The 20412-nt window shown below is 59.3% G+C and overlaps 2 protein-coding genes and 1 long non-coding RNA gene across 11 annotated transcripts in view; 2 read left to right on the top strand and 1 right to left on the bottom strand.

Annotated features, from left to right (window-relative positions):
* The first annotated feature begins 643 nt into the window (after positions 1 to 643).
* On the top strand, positions 644 to 9051 carry SH2B1 (SH2B adaptor protein 1). 8 transcript variants are annotated; one of them, XM_047712625.1, is made up of 10 exons: positions 710 to 770; positions 2496 to 2572; positions 2755 to 3782; positions 4081 to 4182; positions 4433 to 4524; positions 4635 to 4810; positions 6604 to 6816; positions 7002 to 7213; positions 7350 to 7521; positions 8269 to 9051. In XM_047712625.1, exons 3-10 carry the CDS (start codon positions 2844 to 2846, stop codon positions 8643 to 8645), a joined length of 2283 nt encoding a protein of 760 aa, XP_047568581.1. In that variant the 5' UTR covers positions 710 to 770; positions 2496 to 2572; positions 2755 to 2843; the 3' UTR covers positions 8646 to 9051. The 8 variants fall into 8 exon arrangements, with proteins under 8 accessions (XP_047568579.1, XP_047568586.1, XP_047568581.1 ...); XM_047712627.1 differs by lacking the exon at positions 710 to 770 and adding an exon at positions 7988 to 8087 and having other exon boundaries at positions 793 to 2572; positions 7350 to 7577; positions 8269 to 8467; XM_047712628.1 differs by lacking the exon at positions 710 to 770 and adding an exon at positions 7988 to 8087 and having other exon boundaries at positions 794 to 2572; positions 8269 to 8467.
* LOC125090157 (uncharacterized) lies at positions 9027 to 13744 on the bottom strand. The gene is made up of 2 exons (XR_007124222.1): positions 13625 to 13744; positions 9027 to 9750 (listed from the first exon to the last, which is right to left on the bottom strand). It is a non-coding gene; the product is annotated as an uncharacterized LOC125090157 (long non-coding RNA).
* ATP2A1 (ATPase sarcoplasmic/endoplasmic reticulum Ca2+ transporting 1) overlaps positions 13046 to 20412 on the top strand; it is a 15057-nt gene continuing 7690 nt past the window's right edge. For both annotated transcript variants that reach the window (XM_047712621.1, XM_047712622.1), the window contains exons 1-9: positions 13046 to 13360; positions 13708 to 13725; positions 14132 to 14214; positions 15627 to 15731; positions 16422 to 16560; positions 18451 to 18531; positions 19402 to 19487; positions 19643 to 19940; positions 20057 to 20223. In XM_047712621.1, coding sequence (XP_047568577.1) covers positions 13243 to 13360; positions 13708 to 13725; positions 14132 to 14214; positions 15627 to 15731; positions 16422 to 16560; positions 18451 to 18531; positions 19402 to 19487; positions 19643 to 19940; positions 20057 to 20223 — 1095 coding nt within the window. In that variant the 5' untranslated portion in view covers positions 13046 to 13242. The remainder of the gene's footprint in view (positions 13361 to 13707; positions 13726 to 14131; positions 14215 to 15626; positions 15732 to 16421; positions 16561 to 18450; positions 18532 to 19401; positions 19488 to 19642; positions 19941 to 20056; positions 20224 to 20412) is intronic.

Here is a 20412-nt window from a genome sequence, read left to right as displayed (position 1 = left end):
TCTATACCTTAACGATTCCCAATGTCTGTATCTGGCCTTGATGCCTTTACTGAGCTCCACCCGTGTGTCCACCTGCCCCCTGACGTCCCACAGGCACGTCCAAAGTGATCTCCTTATTTCTGCCCTCTTGTCTTTATTTCCCGTCTCAGACGAAACCTCCTGGACCTCCAGTCCCTTTGCTCAGAGACGCCAAGGTCGTAAGTTCTGGCTCCGCCTCTTCGCGGGGCCTCAACCAAGGTCATCCGCGTCTTCCCTCGCGCGGCTCGTTGGGGGCGGTGTCCCGCGAACCCCACGGCCGCAGGGCCAGGCGCTCTAGGCGGCGGCGGGCCCCGCAAAGAGCCTCATCTCGCTGGTTTCCGGTACCCGGTGGCTACTCTAGCCTACAACGGGGGGGCCTCGGGACTCTATCCCCTAAGCGGGCTTCTCTTCGCCAGGTTTTCTCCGGGAGGGCACCTGGGGGAACCCCTTGCCACGGTGGCTTCTGCGGTCTCTTTTAGGTGCAACCGGAGAAACCCCTGAGCCCCCAGAGACTCCCCGCCTCTGGGCGCTCCAAGGGTTTGCACGGACTAGGAGGATGGCGGAAGTGAGTGTGTAGGCGCCCTTCTCTCTCACCGCTCTTCTCTATGGTCGCTTCCTTCGGTGACGGGAAAAGGGGTACCGGCGCCTGCGCAGAAGACGGTCTGGGAGGTAGTCGCGGAGTGCCGGGGGGGAGGGGCAGGGAGCGGGAGCTGCCGCCGCCGCCGGAGCAAACCGCGGGGACCGAGATGCAGGTGGGACCGGAACCGGAACCCCCCTCTTCAAGTACCTCTTCCCTCTTCGCGACCCGGCCCCGGCGCCTGAGAGGAGCCCTGGGTGGGGGTGGGCGTAGTGGGGGCAGAGGCAGGAGCGGTGCTCGGCCCCGCAGAGTGCAGCCGACCGGGCTGGTCCCGAGGCGGTTGCGGCCCCGGGGAATGGGCGGGTCGAGGGTGTCCAGGGAGTAGGGTCGGGTCGGAGTGCATTGACCACCGGGCCCAGAGGGTCCGAGCCGGGAGCGGAGCCTGCACCCTCCACCACCCGCCCTTCGGGAAATTTCAGAACTGAGCCAAGAGGCAGGTGCATCGGGAAAATGTGTCTGAGTCCTGCTTGGCAGAAGAGAAACTGAGTCACCAGCTCAGGAGCCGCAGGGTCAGCGGGCCAGGAGGGGGCTGGGTTTGCCTGTGGTGCAGAGGGGTGGGTGGGCCTGTGTGAGCCAAGGTGGCCTCTGCCTGGAGATTGGTCTCTCTGCTGTGTCTGCACCTCTTGGCTCGGTTCCCCTGTGTTCCATGACTCTTGCATCTCTTGGCTTCTTCTCTTTGGTTTGGAATTGTCCCTGCGGTGGGAGCCATCTGAATGTGTAGGGTCTAGGCCAGGAAGGAAGGGGAGGGGTCGCTGATTGTCAGTCTGAGCAGGAGTCTGAGGTTTGGGGAGACTTCCCTGAGCTGCCCTCTCCCCCATCCCCCCCGCCCAGTCCGGGTGCCAGTCATCTTCCAGTATACTATGGGGGAGGAACACTAACAAAAGAGCCATGGGTTGTAAATGTCATGCTCAGCTCTGCCACTTGCTAGTTGTAAGATCTTGGGAAGCCTTCTATTTTTTCATTGCTTTCTCAGAAGAATCGGAACCCATAAAGATAGTATTAATGGCGGTGGTTTATTGTGTGCTTACTTTGTGTCGAGCCCTGACATGTTCCATTTAATTCTCCCAATGATTCTATGGGTTAGGGATCATTAGCTCCGCTTTATAGCTACAAATCTGCACTTCAGAGAGGACATATAGTCTGTTCCAGATCACCCAGCTAATAGGTGGCAGAGCAGGGATTTCATCCCAAGTCCGACTCCAGATCCCATAGCCTTAACCATCAGGCTAACCAGCCTTTAGGGCACACTCCCCAGTGAAAGAAGAGGAAGTGAAAAAGCTCCCTGTTATGTTTTATTTATTTTGTGGCCAACAGAGACTTGCTCTAACCCAGCCCATAGACTTTCCCCGCCTGGTGCTGCTGCCTCTGGGCCCCAGGCTGAAGGGTCCCCAAAGAATTGGACTGTGGCCATTCCGAGCCTCTGTCACATCGTGTAGGGGTCCTGGGCCCTGGGGTCTGCCTTCAGGACAAGTGCGGTTTCAATCCATCACCCATTCATCCTCCTTCCTGAGCAGCCTCCCTCCTCAGAGCTGGACCTCAGGACCCATGAGGCAGGGTCTGTAAGCACTACAGGCCTAGCTCCCCTGAGAGCTGGGTCAGTGAGGGCCTGTGCCTGAGGCCGGGGCAGCCAGGCCCTGGGGACGAGCGCTATGCAGTGGGCAAAACCATAGGCTTGGAGTTCGGAAACTGTTCTGGGCTTCGGTTTCCTCATCTATTGTCAAGGTTATTAAAGCCTGTTGCAGGGAAAGGTAAGAACAGCACATGGGAAGCATGTGATAGATCTTGAAGGACCTGTTTTAGAGAAGGGAGGGTGGCGTGAGTGATAAAGGTTCCTTTTTAGAGGAAAGTGCTCCACGGCTGGCCATCTGTCACTCCTGGAACCAGAACCAGGGGGAGTGGGGTTGGGAAGGCAGCAGGGTAGGTGCTGACCGGGGCGTGTGGGTCGTGAGGATCTGGGAAAGGGAAGGGGGGGCGGTGTGGTGTTCCCCATGGCTCTTCAACGAGTCTGACTAGAGTGGGGAGTCTGGCTGGGGGTGGGGCTCGGCCCCCGGTCCCACCTCAGCAGTGACTCGGTATATGTGCCTCTCTTCCTTCTGCAGCTGCTGCCGTTCACCCCGTGTCTTCTGGTCGCTTCCCTCTTTGCTGCCCCTCCCCACAGGCTCCCCCTCTCCACCTCCTGGGGACCATCATGAATGGTTCCCCTTCCCCGGAGGATGGGGCCTCCCCCTCTCCTCCCCCTTTGCCACCACCCCCTCCTCCTAGTTGGCGGGAATTCTGCGAGTCCCATGCCCGGGCTGCTGCCCTGGATTTTGCCCGCCGTTTTCGCCTCTACCTGGCTTCCCACCCTCAGTATGCAGGGCCAGGGGCTGAGGCTGCCTTCTCCCGTCGTTTTGCTGAGCTCTTCCTGCAGCACTTTGAAGCTGAGGTGGCCCGGGCCTCCGGCTCCCTCTCGCCACCCATCCTGGCTCCCCTGAGTCCTGGTGTGGAGATCCCGCCACATGACCTGTCCCTTGAGAGCTGCAGGGTGGGTGGGCCCTTGGCTGTGTTGGGCCCTTCTCGATCATCTGAGGACCTGGCCGGCCCCCTCCCTTCCTCAGTCTCTTCCTCTTCTACGACCTCCTCGAAGCCGAAGCTCAAGAAACGCTTCTCCCTCCGCTCAGTGGGTCGCTCCGTCCGCGGTTCAGTCCGTGGCATCCTGCAGTGGCGGGGGACTGTTGACCCTCCCTCCCCAGCGGGGCCCCTCGAGACCTCATCGGGCCCCCCAGTCCTGGGTGGAAACAGCAACTCCAACTCCTCTGGGGGGGCCGGGACCATTGGCAGGGGACTGGTTAGTGACGGAACATCCCCTGGGGACAGATGGACTCACCGATTTGAGCGGCTGAGACTCAGTCGGGGCGGGGGGGCCTTGAAGGACGGAGCAGGGATGGTGCAGAGGGAAGAGCTGCTGAGTTTCATGGGGGCTGAAGAGGCAGCCCCTGACCCAGCTGGAGTAGGCCGGGGAGGAGGGGCAGCTGGGCCAACCTCAGGGGGAGGAGGGCAGCCTCAGTGGCAGAAGTGTCGCTTACTGCTCCGAAGTGAAGGAGAAGGAGGAGGAGGAAGTCGTCTGGAGTTCTTTGTGCCGCCCAAGGTGAGGCCCCAAGGAGGGTGGGTGACTGGGAGCAGGCGACCGAGCCACCAGAGTGGAACAGCCTCCGGGCTTAGCTTTGTTCGCTCTGGTGTGGTTGGGTTTAGTTCTGTGTCGGTACTCACTTTGGTTTTTAGAGCTAGCTCCTGACTCTCGGGTGGGTGGGATTGAAAAAGTAGCGTTGTGACCCTTGGTCCGACTCCCTCAGGGCATAGAAGGAAAGATGCTGCGTCTCCGGAGGGAAGTGTCAGGTGGTCCCTGCTCACCAGCAGTTTGGATCTTGTTCTCCTTCCCCACCCAGGCGTCTCGGCCTCGACTCAGCATTCCCTGCTCTACCATCACGGACGTGCGGACAACCACGGCCCTGGAGATGCCTGACCGGGAGAACACATTTGTGGTTAAGGTAGGGGCTCTGGGCTCCTGCCCGCCCCCCCGGGAGCGCTCTCTTCTGGGGAGGAAGCTCCTGGAGCACGTGGAAGCCAAGGACCTCACAGAAGGAGGTGCCTGTGGGTCCACTGCCTTGAGAGTGTGTCCCTGGGGCTGTAGCTTCCCTGGGAGGAGGGAAGAGGGGGAGGATGTTCTTGTTCTCATCAGGGGTGGCTTCTGGCCTCTGGACCTGGACGTGGCCTGCGGGCTTCCTCTTGGCCTCGTAGGTGGAAGGCCCCTCGGAATATATCCTGGAGACAGCCGATGCTTTACACGTGAAGGCCTGGGTGTCTGACATCCAGGAATGCCTGAGTCCGGGGTGAGGAGCCTGCCTGCTGTCACCGAGGGGACCAGGTGGGGCTGGGGAGCAGCCCTGGGCTGTTCACCTGCTGAGTTTCCTCACAGCACCCTTCCCCCGCCCCTCCACAGACCCTGCCCTGCCACCAGTCCCCGCCCCATGACCCTCCCCCTGGCCCCTGGGACCTCATTCCTTACAAGGGAGAACACTGACAGCCTGGAGCTGCCGTGCCTGAATCACTCAGAGAGTCTGCCCAGCCAGGATCTGCTGCTGGGAGCCAGTGAGAGCAATGACCGCCTGTCACAGGGTAAGGATGGAACTTTGGAGGGCTGTGGACCTCAGAGCCCCCCACGCCATGGTCAGGCCCTCTCTCCCGACTTCAACCGTGCCCCCCATTCCTGCCCTTCAGCTGCCCACCCCTTCCCACGGAATGTCTCACTTTGGTCCCAGAACGTGCTACGCCACAGTCGGCCGCTCAGAACTATCCCCGTCCCCACCTTGCACGAGCCCCACGCCAATGTCCGTCCAGCCTTCCGTGCCCTGCCTTTCCTCCTTTTCCGTAAGCCTCGCGCAGACCTCCATTCTGGCTGGAGAGAACGGCTCTCTTCCCCAAGCTTCTGGAACACTTCGTTCACATCTTTGTTTTGCTTTTACTCTGAGTCTCTGTACGTATGTCGATGCTATTAGGTTTTTTTTTTTTAATTTTTTTGAAATTTTTTGGTCTTTTTTTTAAAAGATTTTTATTTATTTATTTGACAGAGCTCACAAGCAGGCAGAGAGGCAGGCAGAGAGAGAAGGAGGGGAAGCAGGCTCCCCACTGAGCAGAGAGCCCGATGCGGGGCTCCATCCCAGGACTCTGGGATCATGACCTGAGCCAAAGGCAGAGGCTTTAAGCCACCCAGGCGCCCGCTATTAGATGTTTTTTACTCTTTACGTCTTGGCCTGACTAACATATACGGGCCCAATCACACACAACACGCCCAGAGACATGCGTCCACCTGGCCCAGCTCACCTTCCCAGATGCCAGTATCCCGTTTGTCCTGCTCTGTTCTAGTTTCGATTTCTTGGTGCTTGGCACCTTGGTCGTACTCACCGAGTAAACAGATGGACTGAAGGATCTTGGAGCTAGGATGGACCTCACAGGTCATGGGCTCCAGTCCCCTCGTTTCCAGGCCCCTCAGGCAGCTAAGACCAGGGAGGGGCAATGGCTTTTCAGCAGTCCCTGACAAAGACCGGGACTGTGCCACTCTGCTCCCTACCCCACGTTTGCTCTGTGTACCCCACGTGTAGCTACGCCATCCTTGTGGGCTCAGGCCTGCCACACAGCAGACATTCAGGAATGCCCAAGTGCATTCCCAACCCTGTGCTAGGTTCTGAGGCAGGATGGAGGAACCCAAAGCCACCCAAGACGCACTTTTTGCCCCCTCTGCGGGCTCCCAGTCTAGCTGAGTTGACAAGCTCTCACTCCCTCTGAAAAGCAGGACTCCGCAGTGGAGAGCCTGTGCCTGGGGTCCTCTGAGCAGCACAAGCAGGAAGCACCTTGGGAGCTCAGAGGGGGAGGAGAATCGGGGGAAGGTGAGATAGGCTCCACCCAGGGGAGGTGAGAGAAAAGAACAGGGCTTGGAGGATGCAAATGGTGAGGTGCGGAGAGCCCCGGAGCTTTGGGAGAGCAGGACAGGATGATCAGGCCAGCGCGGAGGCTCTGGGAATACAGACTAATTGAGGTGGTCGGGGTGGTTGACTTGGGCCACTTAATAGGAGGAGGGTCTTTGATGCCTTTGAGCATTGGGGGCTTTGTCCTGTAGGCCAAAAAAGGATGCTTTTTAATATAAGAATCCTTGAGGGACTGTCCACACCCCCTGCAACAGTTGCTATCATTTCAGCTGATTCAGAAAGGATAGGGGCACATTCGGAGCCCAGGATGTCCTTGCAGTCACTCCACAGCCCCTCAGTGCCTGGAGCCTGTCAGGGGTCGTGGGTCGGACTGACGGGCCCCTGGCCGAGGAAGGAGGCAGGCGCCTCAGCTCCCTGACTGCCAGCGCACACAGGGTAGTCTCTCCAGTTCTCAACTCTGCCCTCCTCCCTTTTTTTTTTTTCCAGGGGCCTATGGGGGCCTTTCAGACCGCCCCTCAGCGTCCATCTCCCCCAGTTCCGCCTCCATTGCTGCCTCCCATTTTGACTCAATGGAACTGCTTCCCCCAGAATTGCCCCCCCGCATCCCCATTGAAGAGGGGCCCCCAGCGGGCACCGTTCATCCCCTCTCAGCCCCCTACCCACCCCTGGACACTCCGGAAACGGCCACAGGTACCAGAGGTGAGAGCACGTGTCTGCCTCCAGGCCCAGTGGCCTGCCTTCCCGAAACTCTGGTCTCAGGATCCTGAGGGATCGGACCCAGGGGAAAGGAAGTGACAGGTGGAGGGAAAGCAAGGCTTCTTCTCTCCCAGGACGGGGGAGGCTTCCCTGACACCCCGGTTTCCCTCCCTCTCTCCTTCCTGAAGGATCATTCCTGTTCCAGGGGGAGTCAGAGGGAGGTGAAGGGGACCAGCCCCTCTCAGGGTACCCTTGGTTCCACGGGATGCTCTCTCGACTCAAGGCCGCGCAGCTAGTGCTGGCAGGAGGTGCTGGCTCCCATGGTGTTTTCCTGGTACGGCAGAGTGAGACGAGGAGGGGCGAGTACGTCCTCACTTTCAACTTCCAGGGCAAGGCCAAGGTGAGTGAGGGAAAGGCTGTGTTCCATGCCCAGAGCTTGCGAGTGGGGCGGGGGGAACGGGGCCGTCCAGGGGAGGAGGCTTCTGGAAGGGGCAGGGGCGCGGGCTCCTGCTTCACCTTGCTCGCCCTGCCCTCAGCACCTGCGCCTGTCGCTGAACGAGGAGGGTCAGTGCCGGGTCCAGCACTTGTGGTTCCAGTCCATTTTCGATATGCTCGAGCATTTCCGGGTGCACCCCATCCCTCTGGAGTCTGGAGGCTCCAGTGACGTTGTTCTTGTCAGCTATGTCGTGTCCTCCCAGCGACAGCAGGGTGAGCAGAGCAGGTCTGCAGGGGAGGAGGTGCCCGTGCACCCAAGAAGTGAGGAGGTGTGTGTGCCAGAAAGACGGGGCGGGGGGCTGTGAGGAGGAGAAGCCTCGTAAGGGAGAGTAGGGTAGTGAAGGCTCCTGGGGGTGGGGCTTTCAAAGGGGAAGCAGGACACTGAGCACGTAGGGAGGCAGAGGCTCCATGCTGGAGCCGGGAGGAAGTTGGGTTGGTGCATTGCCATTCCATCGGACCCCTGTGTTCCATCACTCGTGTGTCTCCTGGATTCATCTTCCTTGGCCTTGTCTTTGCCCTTTGTCGCAGTCTTGCCTTGGGCCTGTCCTTCTTGGGGATGCTTGGTTTGATCCCCCACCCCCCTCCTCCCTTGACGTCTGATGTCCCTGTCTGATCTCTCCCTTTTCCCCACCCCAACGTCCTATCTGTCCCCACGTTGCCCCTCCCCCCCCCCCCCCAGGCCGGGAGCAGGCCGGGAGCCATGCAGGGGTGTGCGAGGGAGATCGATGCTACCCCGATGCCTCCTCCACCCTCATGCCCTTCGGAGCGAGTGACTGTGTGTAAGTGTGGTCCTCCTCTCACCGCCGCCCATGATCCATCTTCCATGGACTGGGGGGGGTGCTCAGGAGATGGGATGTGGGGGAGATAGCACATGGCTCCTGGGGGGACAAGTGCAGGGGAGGCCAATCGCAAGAGCTGGCCTCCCTCCACAGTCTGTCTTCTTACCATTCCTATCTCCAGAACCGAACACCTCCCATGACCCACCCCAGCCCCCTGAACCCCCTTCATGGACAGATCCCCCACATCCTGGGGCAGAAGAGGCGTCGGGGGCGCCAGAAGTGGCGGCAGCAGCAGCCGCAGCAGCCAAAGAGAGGCAAGAGAAAGAGAAAGCGGGCAGTGGAGGGGTCCAGGAAGAGCTGGTCCCCGTGGTTGAGCTGGTCCCCGTGGTTGAATTGGAAGAGGCCGTAGCACCAGGCACGGAGGCCCAGGGAGGCGCTGGATCTGGTGGGGACCCCGGGGCCACCCCGATGGTGCAACTCCAACAGTTACCACTAGGGGGCGACGGAGAAGAAGGGGGCCATCCCAGAGCCATTAATAACCAGTACTCCTTCGTGTGAGATACCCTACCCCGCTCTTTCTCCACTCTTCTTGCTCCCCAGCTCTTAGTTGGTGAGATGGCGCTGGGTGGGGACGTAGAGGAGCGGTAGGAATCCCCTCCCCACGTGCTTCCTGACCCCTGACGGCCAAGGGCATCTGCATTGGTACAAGAAGAGGTTCGAGAGCCCTGTTAACTCCCCAGTTCATACACTACAGGTGCCCCATCCCCTGGGCAGGGGATTTGGGCTCCATTACCTCCCTGAGGGGCTCTTATGGTCAGCCCCACCCCTGGGGGCCATTTCCCCACTAACCACCCCCCAGCCCGAAGAAGGGTGAGGGGGAAGGGCTGTCAGTTACTTTAAGGTGGTTGTTGTTGTTGTTTTAAACAAAATGGAGAAGCATAAATAAATAAAAGGGTTTATCTCAGTTCCATCGTGATGGCTGTGGCCAGTGTCTGCAGTGGGGTCTGGGACAGGCGGGTCAGGAAGGCAGCCCACTCAGTGTTGCCCGCTCGGGAGCGGAGAGGCTGGAAGGCTGTGTCAGGTCAAATCCCTGTTGCCCTCCAGCGCTGTGCTCTCAGCTCGCGGCTCTCCTGCGGGCTGTGCTGTTGGTTGAGCGGTAAGTGCAGAGCCGAATGAACAGTGCTTCCCAGGGTCTCCAGCCAAGTTCTCTTAATGGGACAGAGCAGTGAGCAGCAGGATGGACCACGTCTAAGGCCCCTTCCTGCTCGGAATTCTTCAGTGAAGGCTTCCTACTTTAGGCAGAAAGCAGGCAGAGAGACACTGTGGGGCCAGGGCTGCGGCGCAGTGGCTGTATTGGGAGAGATTGAATGCAGTGGCCACAGAGCCTGACTGCAGAGGGGCCCTAGGGCAGTCTGGCTGCCCCCCTTCTTGGGGCCAAGCTGGGAAGCTGGAGGGTAGATAACGGAAGATGCTGGCTTCCATGCCTGGCTTTTCCTCTGCTTTGCTGTTTGGCCTCAGCAAGGTATTAGCCTCTCTAGGCCTCAGTTGTCCTCATCTGTCAAGTGGGAAGTTTTATCTGGGTTGGAACTGCATACATGATTTGCTTGGCCTGGATAGTGTTTCCACTGGGATTTCACACAGAAGTTCAGATGACCGGCTTCTCCTGAAAACCCAAAGATCCAGCCTCACGCGCTCCGCCTTCCACATTCCACATCTGCTCCATCCCCACTGGCCCACTGCACTCACATGACCCTCCCAGCCCCGTGGGAATGAGTTTGCAACATCTCTCCCTCCTTGCAGCAGCCCTGTTCAGCCCCAGCTTCGCTCTCTGAACTGACCTGCAGCCATGCCCTCTTCCAACGGAGGGCACCCTTGGGTTTCCCAGCTCTATGGGTGGTGGGTGCCCACAAGGAGGGGCCGGGTTCTAAAGGATCCCTTTTCCCTTGACCCTCCCCCTTTCTAACCTCCACCCACTGCTGCCTCTCAGTTTCCTTCTCGTGCAGCGTGGAGCCTATATTCTCAAGCCCCTCAGCCACTGTCCCCACCTCCAGGAGGGCCCTAGCCATGCTTATGACCTTGCTATTCTGGGCCTTGCGTCCTGTTGGGAGATGGACAGGAGACAGCTGGGCTCACAGGCCACCCAGGCTGGGGGCTAGCTGGGGGAAGCCTGCTGGCTCTCTCAGTTTTGTCTAATCCCTGGGGCTCCCTCAAACCATGATCTCAGGAGACTGGGGATAGAATTGGCCTTGCAAAAGAGGGGATGGTTTGGGGAGCTGGGTGCTGTGTTCTGGAAAAGGAGGTGGTGAGTGAAGGCTGTGGCACCCCAGGGTAAGCAGGACCTGATCCCCTCCTAATCTAGCAGCAACTGGTGCTGTGAGGCTCCCCTTCCCCCTAAACCCTGCCAGCTTCAGGGAGTTGACTTCTGAAGGTGGGGGGGAGGGGACCGAGGAGCACCCCCCACCCCAAGATTTGCCTGTCTTGGCCAGAGAAGCCTGAGACTGTTTCCTTCTAAGCCTCTCTTTAAGGATGGTTGAGCTGAAGTTTGGGACCCGTCAGGTCCAGCCAGGCTCTGTGTCCCCATCCTTCAGAACCAGGCTTCTATTCCTAGCTTCAGGCCTCCTAGGAAGGGAGGAACACCTTCCAACTGTGGGCTTGGAGACCCCCGGGGAGGGATCCAAGAGAACCAGTGCCTTCCTCCATCCCAGTCCACACCCTCAGCCTCCCTGGTGGCCAGCCTTCTGCAGGTCTTGTGGGGTGGCTGTCCCTCTCTGGCTTCAGCTTTCCCACTGGGAAGTTGGGGGAGGTGGGAGGGGTCACCTTAAAGGGCCCCCGCTGGCAGCAGCGTCCTGTAAAGCCTGCCTCCTGTCCTCAGCCTCCTGCTCTCAGCTCCCCTGAAGCCTGGATCCCTCCAGTCTTCTCCCCCTTCTCCATGTTTGGGCATTCCTGCTCCTTTCGGTGCCCCTGTCAATCCTCCAGGTGGTGGCAGGGAGAAGGCAGGGAGCACCAAAAGGCTTGGCAGATGCTGAGTCTGACTCTGGCCTAAGAAGGTGGGTGCTGGGCCACATGGAGGTGCCTGTGGACATGACCCCCATTGTCTGAGCCCCTCTCCTCAGGTCACAGCTCAAGGAAGAGATTCCTGGGAACCATGAAAAGGAGGAGGGATGGAGCACCATGTCCCCAACTTACCCCAGAAGCTCCCCTCCCCGCCAAGTCCAGGCAGAGGAGGGAACAATTATGGGGGGGCTAAATCCTTAAGTGCCATCTACCCCCTGCGGGCCTGGCCTGCCTGCTAGCCAAAAGTGAGGCTTCCCCTTCCTTCTCTTGCTGTCTCCCCTGCCATCATCTGCTTAGGAACCTGAGCACCAGTGGGGGAAGCAGCCCGGAGAACCCTTTCAGTGGCCCATACTCCTCTGACTGTCCATCTTGGAAGCTGAAGGCCTAGACGCAGGAAGGACTTGAGGCTCCCTCTTCCCCTCCCTGACCTTCCACTATTAACTCTCACCGAAACTCTCTCCTCTCTCTACCCTCCTTCCCTCCCCTGCCCAACAGCCCAGGCCACCCTCTGTCTGCTCCTCCAGCAGCTGCCCTGGTAGCAACCAAAAGACGCCCCCATCTAGGAGCAGGGGTGGGGGGCTCAGAGCAGCTGCTTCGACCAGGAAGCTGACACCAGGGCCAGCCGCTCAGCAACAACTCGTGGCTTTGCACCCAGCCCTGGGCCCCCACCCACCTGGCCGCTGCAGGCCGGCTCCCTGCTGTCCCTTTTCCCCACTGCTCCTCAGACTTCCCTCTGACACTGGCGGCCCCGTCTCTGTCTCCCCAGCTCTGTTCTGTCCTTATTTCCCCCTAGACCTGTCCCCATCAATCTGCCCCCTCCCCATTCCTTTGGTCTGGAGCCTCTGCTCTATCCAGCTTCCCAGCCCCCTTTCCTCGACACCCCTCCTTCCCTCACGCTTCTTCCTGTGGGATATGCCCAACACCTGAGCATGCAGCCTCTGAGCCTCACTCCCCTGGAGGAGAAGAGTTCAGGGCCAGGGCAGAGTGTGGACTACATACCTTCTAGGATCTGCCATGTGAACCCCTTGACTTAAAGAACACAGTGTGGAATGGGGGACCCTCATTCCAGGACTTGGGGTGACAGCCCCCATCCTGAAACACTGATCCCTCCCCCTCCATCATCAGCACATTCTGTAGCCTCTTGGATTACCTGACTGCCTGGGTGTCCTATTTTCTTGGGGAGGGGATTCCCTGCCAGGGATGGGTAGGCCCCCCAAAGGCTACATTTCCAGAGGCCGAGTTAGAGCGATGGAGAGGGGGGAGTTTGGGGGAGAGACAGGCAGTCCTGGCTTTGCTCACCAGGGCTTGGACACTAAATCCCTTGTTGATGGCTGCAGCAACCCCTCCCGAGGGTAGGGTTACCGTCTTCTGCCCTGTCCCCTTGACCCTCTCCCCTCCCTATTTCCCCTTGTCCCTCTAGAGCCATTTCCTTTGGCCCCAAAGGATGTTGTCCCCCTCTCCCATCCCCTGAAGGTTGGAGTATCTGCCGCCCTTTCAGCAAACTGGGTGAGGAAGGAGACCGTGGCAATAGAAAGAGGTTGGGTGGGAGAAGAGGGAGTCAGGGAAGGAGAAAGGTGGAGGCCCCGGAGTAGGAGGGGAAGAACTGCAGGGAGGACTTTGGAACAGGAAATTCGGTACAACTGAGGAAGTTCAGGCAACTGAGGGAGGGGTCAGCAAAACACAGACAGTGAAGTCTCTCCCTGCCCCCCCCTTCCCTGGGGCTGGGGCCACCTTAGCTTCCCTCATGAGTGACATCTCAGGCTGCAGCCCCACTGTTCCCCCTCTGTCAGCAGAAATATCTTTCTTCTGACCCCTCCTGCCAGAGTCTTAGCCAGCCAATCCCTGATCTGGGGGGGGGGGGGAGAGCCCGGCCCCCCCCTACTCCCTCATAAGGACCAGCTGGGGGTTGGGGGGGTGGCCGGCTGCTGCAAGTGGGACGGGGGTCAGAGCTTCGTGGAAGGAAGAGAAACGTGGGGGGGGCAGGAGAGAAAAAGCAAAAACCCAAGACAAATAGGCAGGTGGACACCGAGGAAGGCCCCCGAAGCGTGAGAACACCCCCAGAAGGAACACACCGCCCCCTGGGCCCCAGGAAGGGAGCACAATGGAGGCTGCACACTCCAAGACCACAGAAGAATGTTTGGCCTATTTTGGGGTGAGCGAGACTACAGGCCTTAGCCCGGACCAAGTGAAGCGGCATCTGGAGAAATACGGCCCCAATGGTAAGTGTCCCCTGGAGGAGAGAGAGGCTGGTAACGCCCTCCTGTCCCCCCCACAACACAGACACATACACACACTCACACACTTACACACACTGGAGTCTCTCCCTCCAGAGTACTTTAGGGAAGAGCTGGGCCATGGTCCAGTGACTTCAGGGGGTAAGAGGAGACTAACAAGACAGGGTCCCTGAGACTAGAGTTTTGGGAGGATTTATGGGATGACCTTGGTGAACCTCAGATGCCCTTTTGGTGGCCCGGTTCTCTTACCTTAGCCAGAATCCTGGATGTAGGAGACATTAGACTGAACCCCAAATGAATATGTCCTTTTCTTCTTTTTTTCCCCTGGATAGAGCTCCCTGCTGAAGAAGGTAAGTTACTGGAATCCCTGAGCTCTGTTAATGACCGTCCCCCATCCCACAACCGTGCCCCTCTCCCTTCTCCCCACCTTCTCCCTACTGACTCCTGGGGCAAATACCCTCCCCAGAGGTTAGAATCTGGTTAGGGACAGGAGTTTCCACGCACTTTCTCCATGAGGCCTCCAGCCCTTGAGCAACTAACTGCCCACCACCACTATGAGGGGCCTGTGTCTGGACTCCTGGCGAGCTCCCTCAGTCCCCTCTCAGTACCAAGCAGCCTGCTCATCGGCCCAGAACCTTCCTGCTCAGGCTGGAAGGCCACTCTCAGTCCCTGGATCCCAGCCTGCACTTAGAGTCCCAGCCATCATCTACCAGACCTTAACCCGAGGGGGCCGCCCTCCTCTGCCTCTCCTCCCAGGGAAGTCCCTGTGGGAGTTGGTGGTAGAGCAGTTTGAAGACCTCCTGGTGCGGATCCTTCTTCTGGCCGCCTGCATTTCCTTCGTAAGTGTGGGCAGGCATCTGGGGGCTGGCCCGGGTGTGGGTTGGGGGTCTGAAGCATCTATGGGCGCGGGGGCTCCGGCTCCTCGGCTCCAATGGTCCAAGCCCTCAGCATCCTCTTCCCGAGACCAGAACTGAGGGGGCTGGGGGAGGGGGGCGCTGATGCGCATATGCCTTGGTCCTCCTCCACACCCCACAGGCAGGTTTTATTTTAAGCTTTAAGGGTGTTCTCAGCCAAAACACTGAAACTAAGCCACCCCCGCAGCTTCAAGGGCTTCAAGGGCTCGGGTTACCCCCCAAGCGCCGGTCTCCCCAGCTCAGCTCAGGGTCGGACTCGGCTGAGCTCTGGCCACCACTACTCCCGGCATGCCCCGGGGCGCGCAGCCGCTCCACCAATCCCCGAGCCTCCCGGAGCCCCCGCCCCGCCCTCCTGACGCTGATTGGTCGCGGCAAAGACTCCCTCCCAGAGGCGGGAAAGAGCTGCTGGTGTGAGGGTTCCTCCAAGTGCGCCCGAAGCGCAGCCAGACCCCTCACCTGTCCCCGGGCTTCGCTGCCCACCGCCCATCAGGCCTAGAACTCCTGGGGGCCCCCTCCTCACCCGCCCGGCCTGACCTTGCCCGCCCTCTCCCGGGCCCCTCACAGCCTCAGGGCTGCCACCTCTCTGGCCCCGGAGCTCCCACCACCCCACCCCAGCACCCACCACCCAGCAGCCTGCTTGCCTCTTGGAGCTTCTTCCTTAACATCTTAGCCCCGCCGGAAGACAAGACTGGGGGCAAAGAATTCCCCCCTGTGCCCTGGTCTCCTTCATGGAGGCCCTGTGGGTCCCTGAGTACTAGCTGGCAGGGCCTCCCTTCTCCCTTCTCAGATTTGCTCCTTGACATTTGCCTGTGGCTGTTGCCTGGCAGTGGCAACAGCTGGGGTGGGGTGTGTACTGGAGGCCCCGTAACACTATCCCCCCTCCTGCTCCCTCATGAAATTGGAGCTTCCTTGCCTTGGGCTGTTGGGGAGGGCTGTAGGCCCCCTTCCCCCCTACAGTGTCTGCAAGGACCACAGGGTTTTCCCTATGGAGTTCTGGCTCCCATGGGATGGATGTGGCTGTTGGGGGTCGTTGGTCTGTGTGTCCTGTGAGCTTTGCTTACAGGCCAACAGCCCGGCCAGGGAAACCCAAAAGCATTCCCAGTTAAACCCCGATCTGTGCATGTCTACACCCTCTGGTTCCCGCTGCACGAGAGCAGTGGCAGCGCCCGTGTGAGTCTGCGCTTTGGAGCCTGTAGGACCTCAGACCAATGAGGGGCTGCAGTATCCCCGCGATGCCCAGCCCGGTCTGCTCCTGCGCACGTTCCGGTCCTCATCGCCCCATCCTTATGTGTTGGAAGGGCTTTATCACTGTTAGTCTCCCTTCCCCCTCTCCACAGGTGCTGGCCTGGTTCGAGGAAGGCGAAGAGACCATCACCGCCTTTGTGGAACCCTTTGTCATCCTCTTGATCCTCATTGCTAATGCCATCGTGGGGGTTTGGCAGGTTAGCCATGACCCCGCCTCACTCCTTCCCATCCTGACCCTAAACGTGAAGCCAGCCTCCCTCCCAGTCTCCTCCTCCTCCGTCACTTCCTTTGGGAAGTGTTCTCTGTTCCTAATGCCCAGTTTGGAAAGGGGACGGAGTGCGGGAAAGAGACAGGAGACTGGTGTTGCCACTGTCACTAGCTGGCTCTGTAATCCAGGAAGTTTCCTTCCCCCTCTCAGCCTCAGTGTCCTCCCTCATAAAATGGGGCTAATCATCCTGCCCCTGGGTTGTGCTGAGATGGAAAAAGATGATGTTTGTGGAGTTACTAGCCCTGTATGCCTGGCATATAGTAGCAGGTCTATCAATGCCAGCTTGATTTTCCTTCTCGTCCTTTATCACCCTCTACTTTTCCTGCCCCTTGATTTCTGATTTTCTTTGATTCTCTTTTTTTGTCTCCCCTGAACCTCCTTGCCTGTCTTAGGTCATAAATGACAGTTTCCTCAGCACACACACCTACCCTCCTGCGGGGTTTGTCTACTCCCTGATGCCAGGAGCCAGGACTGTGTGACCGGCTCTTTCCTCTATCATGTCCCTGTTTCCCCCAGGACTCTGGCCCCTGGCCGTCCTGATCCTCCCTGGCCAGTCCCCTCCCATTCCACAACCTTCCTCCCTTTGCTGATTCCCCTCTCCTCCACCCTGTCCTTCCAGGAGCGTAATGCAGAGAACGCCATCGAGGCCCTGAAGGAATATGAACCCGAGATGGGGAAAGTCTACCGGGCTGACCGCAAGTCAGTACAAAGGATCAAGGCTCGGGATATTGTACCCGGGGACATCGTGGAGGTGGCCGGTGAGTGATGGGAGTGAGTGGTCCAGGTAGGGAGGCCTTGACCTCGAGGCCAAAAGGATGTGTACGGGGAGGGTGGGGGCCCTCTGCTGTCTGGGAGGTAGCCGGGATGGCGAAGCCTTTGCTTTTCCTTCTCAGACTCCTCAGGAGGTCACCCCAGGGCACTGTGGCCAGAGAAGCCCTCCCTGTCAGAGTCTCAGCAGGAACAGCCAGTCCTGTCCCTGACACTCCAGGCGGACCCCCTGCTCCCCCTCCTCTCACCCAGCACTTGCAAGCAACAGGTGGAGCCTAGTCCCTGCCAATGGCACCGTCTCCACCCCCCTCCCGAGGCCTGGCTTCTCTCTCCTTCCACCCACCCCAAGCTTGGTCAGCTTTAAATCTTGACCTCTTGGTGCCCTTGAGGCCTCTTGAAGGGGAAGGAGTGAGGGTAGAAGGGAGGAGGGGGGCCAAAGGCTCAAGCCCCCAACCATGTAAGGGAAACTCAGGCCCTAGCAGGGAGCACGGGACCTGGGAGGAGGAGAGCTCAAGGAGGGGCCCCGCCTCTCCGGTGAGGGACACTTAATGCCTAACCGGGGAGGGGTGGGGGCCGGGTGGCTAAGATTACTGGGATTCTGCCCCCTTCAGCGGTTTTCATATTTGCCCTGCGCAGGCCTTCCCTCATCTCCAGGCCCCTGGCAGAGGGGAAAGTATCTAGGCCCGCTTGCCTCCACTAGACGCCCCAGTTGCCACCACGGGAGGCCTAGGGAGAGGGAGGGAGGGCGGGCTGAAGACCCCAGGGCACCATCACAGGCCCGTCCGGCCACAGTGACAGTTCAGAGTCAGCGCCATGAATGTCTATAAATATCGCTTGGGCTTGGGTGACAGGGTGTCCCGCCCAACTCTGTCTCCGACCTCCTCTCTCCTCCCTCTCCGTCAGCTTCCTCTGGCACAGGAGGAGGAACCTTAGAAACAGGGAAAGGAAAGCAGCCCAATGAACCCCAGCCCCAGTACCATCCATGGGATTGGGAGAGATGAGCAGAGGCCCTGGGAGGCCATTAGCCTCTACAAAGGCCCTGAAGTCTGGTGGGGGAGGCAGACGTCATCAGCCTTGTCAGCCTACCTACAAGGTGGTTTCCTGGACTGACCCCTCCTGGGCATCTCCTGTGGCCTGCTCGGCCGTTCCTTCTCTCCTGCCAATCTCCCCAACTCACTCACCTCACCCACCGTGGCTTCATGCCTTCCCTCGGGTGTGCAACCCAGGGCCTGGCACGTTTCTGCTGGGCGGTCTCTGCCAGGCCCTGCAGGACCTCTTCCCCCAGTGCCCCTGCAGCTTCTCCCTCTCCTCCTGCCTTCTCATCCTTCCTTCAGGCTCTACCTCTTGTCCTGCTCTGCACAGATTTTTCTCCATTCTTGTATTTTCTCCTGTTTCTTCCTGTTCCCCTACCCCTGTCCCCGCTGTGACTCCGTGGCCTCCTCTCCCCTCTGAGGTGTGTCTCTCAAATTCACCCACTTTCTTTTAGTTTTTTTCTTGCCCTCCTCTCCCCACCTTTCTCCCTCTTGTTTCCGTCTCTATTTTGCTGTCTCATTACACAACTGGATGGTTCCTAATCTTCCCTTCAGCGGCTCAGCGTAACTGTTTATTGAGCATGTGCTATGTGCCGTGCACTAGGCCCTCTCACGGGCTCACAGCTGAGGGAGGAGAGAAAGGCAACAGGGGCAGTTGGAATGAGTGTTGATGGGGGATGCTTGCTGGGGCTATGGGAGCCTACGCCAAGGGCCTGACTCAAGCCTGGGGAGGGCACCCTGCCCCGGTGGCCCGAGGAACCAGGTGAGGTAGTCAAAGATCGGGCTTTCCTCGGGAAGGAAGAAAACTCCTTTCTCGACTGACTTCACTCTCATCTACTCTCTCCACAGTGGGGGACAAAGTCCCCGCCGATATCCGCATCCTCGCCATCAAATCCACTACGCTCCGGGTTGACCAGTCCATCCTGACAGGTTTGGCGGGCCAGGTGGGAGGATGCTTGAAGGGGGCGTGGGGAAGAGGTGGGGAGTTCAGGGGACACACAGGGATGAAGCTCCAGGTGGATGAAAGAGAACAGCCAGCCCCCTCCTGGCTCTCTGGCGCCCGTGACGTCAGCACAGCCCAACTTGGTTTACCATCATAAGCCTGAAACACAAGGGGTCATGGGAGAGGGCGGGACGTTTGTGCCTGTTCTCCAGATGGTCATCGACCCCGTCTTTCCACATGGACATTCAGACACCCAGAGAGCTGTCTTGTTGCCTCAAAACCACACCACCCCCCTCCTGCCCTGAGTGAGGACCCATAGGTTCTAGAATAAACTGGAGGGTCTGGATGCACTTACAACCACAGGTGCTTCGGTTTCTTCACTGCAAGAGAGAAGGTGAAGAGCCAGCGAGCCTTCCCTGTAGTCCAAGGAGGCAAGGCCGGGGTGGTCCCCTGACCCCCTGCCCAGTGGCGACAGGAAGGCATCTCCTTCCCTGGAAGGTGCTCTGTCGTTGACTGTGCCCCTTGCCATGAAAAAGCTTCTTTTGCTTTCGCCAAGACCTGGTTCTGAAGTCTATGTATTATCGTCTCCATTTTACAGCGAACAGAGGTTAAGTGATCCCAAATTATGCAGCTTATAAAAGTGGTCGAGCTGGGGCTCAGGTCAAGGTCTTCTTACTCCAAGTGCGTTGGATTTCCCTGCCTCCAGTGGCTTTGGCCAGAGTTCAGCTTCCTCCAGAACGGTTGCTAGGTCCTTACCAGGCCCTGTCCTACCAAGCAGGGCCAGAGTTAGGGGCAGAAAGGATGGGAGGAGGGAGGCCATGATGTCATCTGAAAACCTCTTGGCTCCTTCTCGGCAGGCGAGTCCGTATCTGTCATCAAGCACACAGACCCTGTTCCTGACCCCCGAGCTGTCAACCAGGATAAGAAGAACATGCTTTTCTCGGTGAGCCATGCCGGGCCGGCTGTCACGCGCCCGAGCCAGAGGCCCCTGTGGGGGAGAGACACGGCTGCGCGAGGCGAGATGAGGACCGCCGCTGGGAGGGTGCCGTGGGGGGGTCGCCTCTCGCCTGACTGCTCGCCTCTCGGCCGCCCTCCCAGGGTACCAACATTGCCGCTGGCAAGGCCTTGGGCATCGTGGCCGCCACGGGTGTGAGCACTGAGATTGGGAAGATCCGTGACCAAATGGCCGCTACGGAGCAGGACAAGACCCCCCTGCAGCAGAAGCTGGATGAGTTCGGGGAGCAGCTCTCCAAGGTCATCTCCCTCATCTGCGTGGCCGTCTGGCTCATCAACATCGGCCACTTCAACGATCCTGTCCACGGCGGCTCCTGGTTCCGGGGGGCCATCTACTACTTTAAGATCGCCGTGGCTCTGGCTGTGGCTGCGATCCCAGAAGGTGTAGCAGGCTCTCTTTCTCCTCCCATGGGCTGATCGAATCCGCAGAGGCCCCCTCTCCCAGTCAGGTAACATTCGCTGGCTCCAGGCCTCACGTCCTCCCCTTCCTCCCCACAGGCCTTCCTGCAGTCATCACCACCTGCCTGGCCTTGGGCACCCGGCGGATGGCAAAGAAGAATGCCATTGTGAGGAGCCTGCCCTCCGTAGAGACTCTGGGCTGCACCTCCGTCATCTGTTCTGACAAGACGGGCACCCTCACCACCAACCAGATGTCTGTGTGCAAGGTCAGGGAAGGATGGGGGTCTCCCACTCCCAAGACGGCCTTTGGGGTGACATAAGCCCTCCAAAGATGGGGTCAGGCCTTCATCCCTGGCAGCTTCTCCCCCTGGCCAGGAAAGGAAATGCGCAGAGGGCCAGTATAGGTCGCCACCCTTCCAGCCATGAAAAGGATGAGCGAGGGCCCCTCCGGCTCC

The sequence above is a fragment of the Lutra lutra genome, chromosome 18, assembly GCF_902655055.1.
Source record: "Lutra lutra chromosome 18, mLutLut1.2, whole genome shotgun sequence".
Lineage (NCBI taxonomy): Eukaryota > Metazoa > Chordata > Mammalia > Carnivora > Mustelidae > Lutra > Lutra lutra.
The sequence above is the reverse complement of the archived record's forward strand: the minus strand, read 5'-3'. Positions and strand labels throughout refer to the sequence as shown.

Coding starts and splice junctions, on each gene's coding strand:
- SH2B1 (XM_047712623.1), top strand. CDS start 2,844: ATGAATGGTTCCCCTTCCCCGGAGGATGGGGCCTCCCCCTCTCCTCCC. Junction 4,811..6,603: donor CAATGACCGCCTGTCACAGG/GTAAGGATGGAA, acceptor TTTTTTTTCCAG/GGGCCTATGGGGGCCTTTCA. Junction 6,817..7,001: donor AACGGCCACAGGTACCAGAG/GTGAGAGCACGT, acceptor TCCTTCCTGAAG/GATCATTCCTGTTCCAGGGG.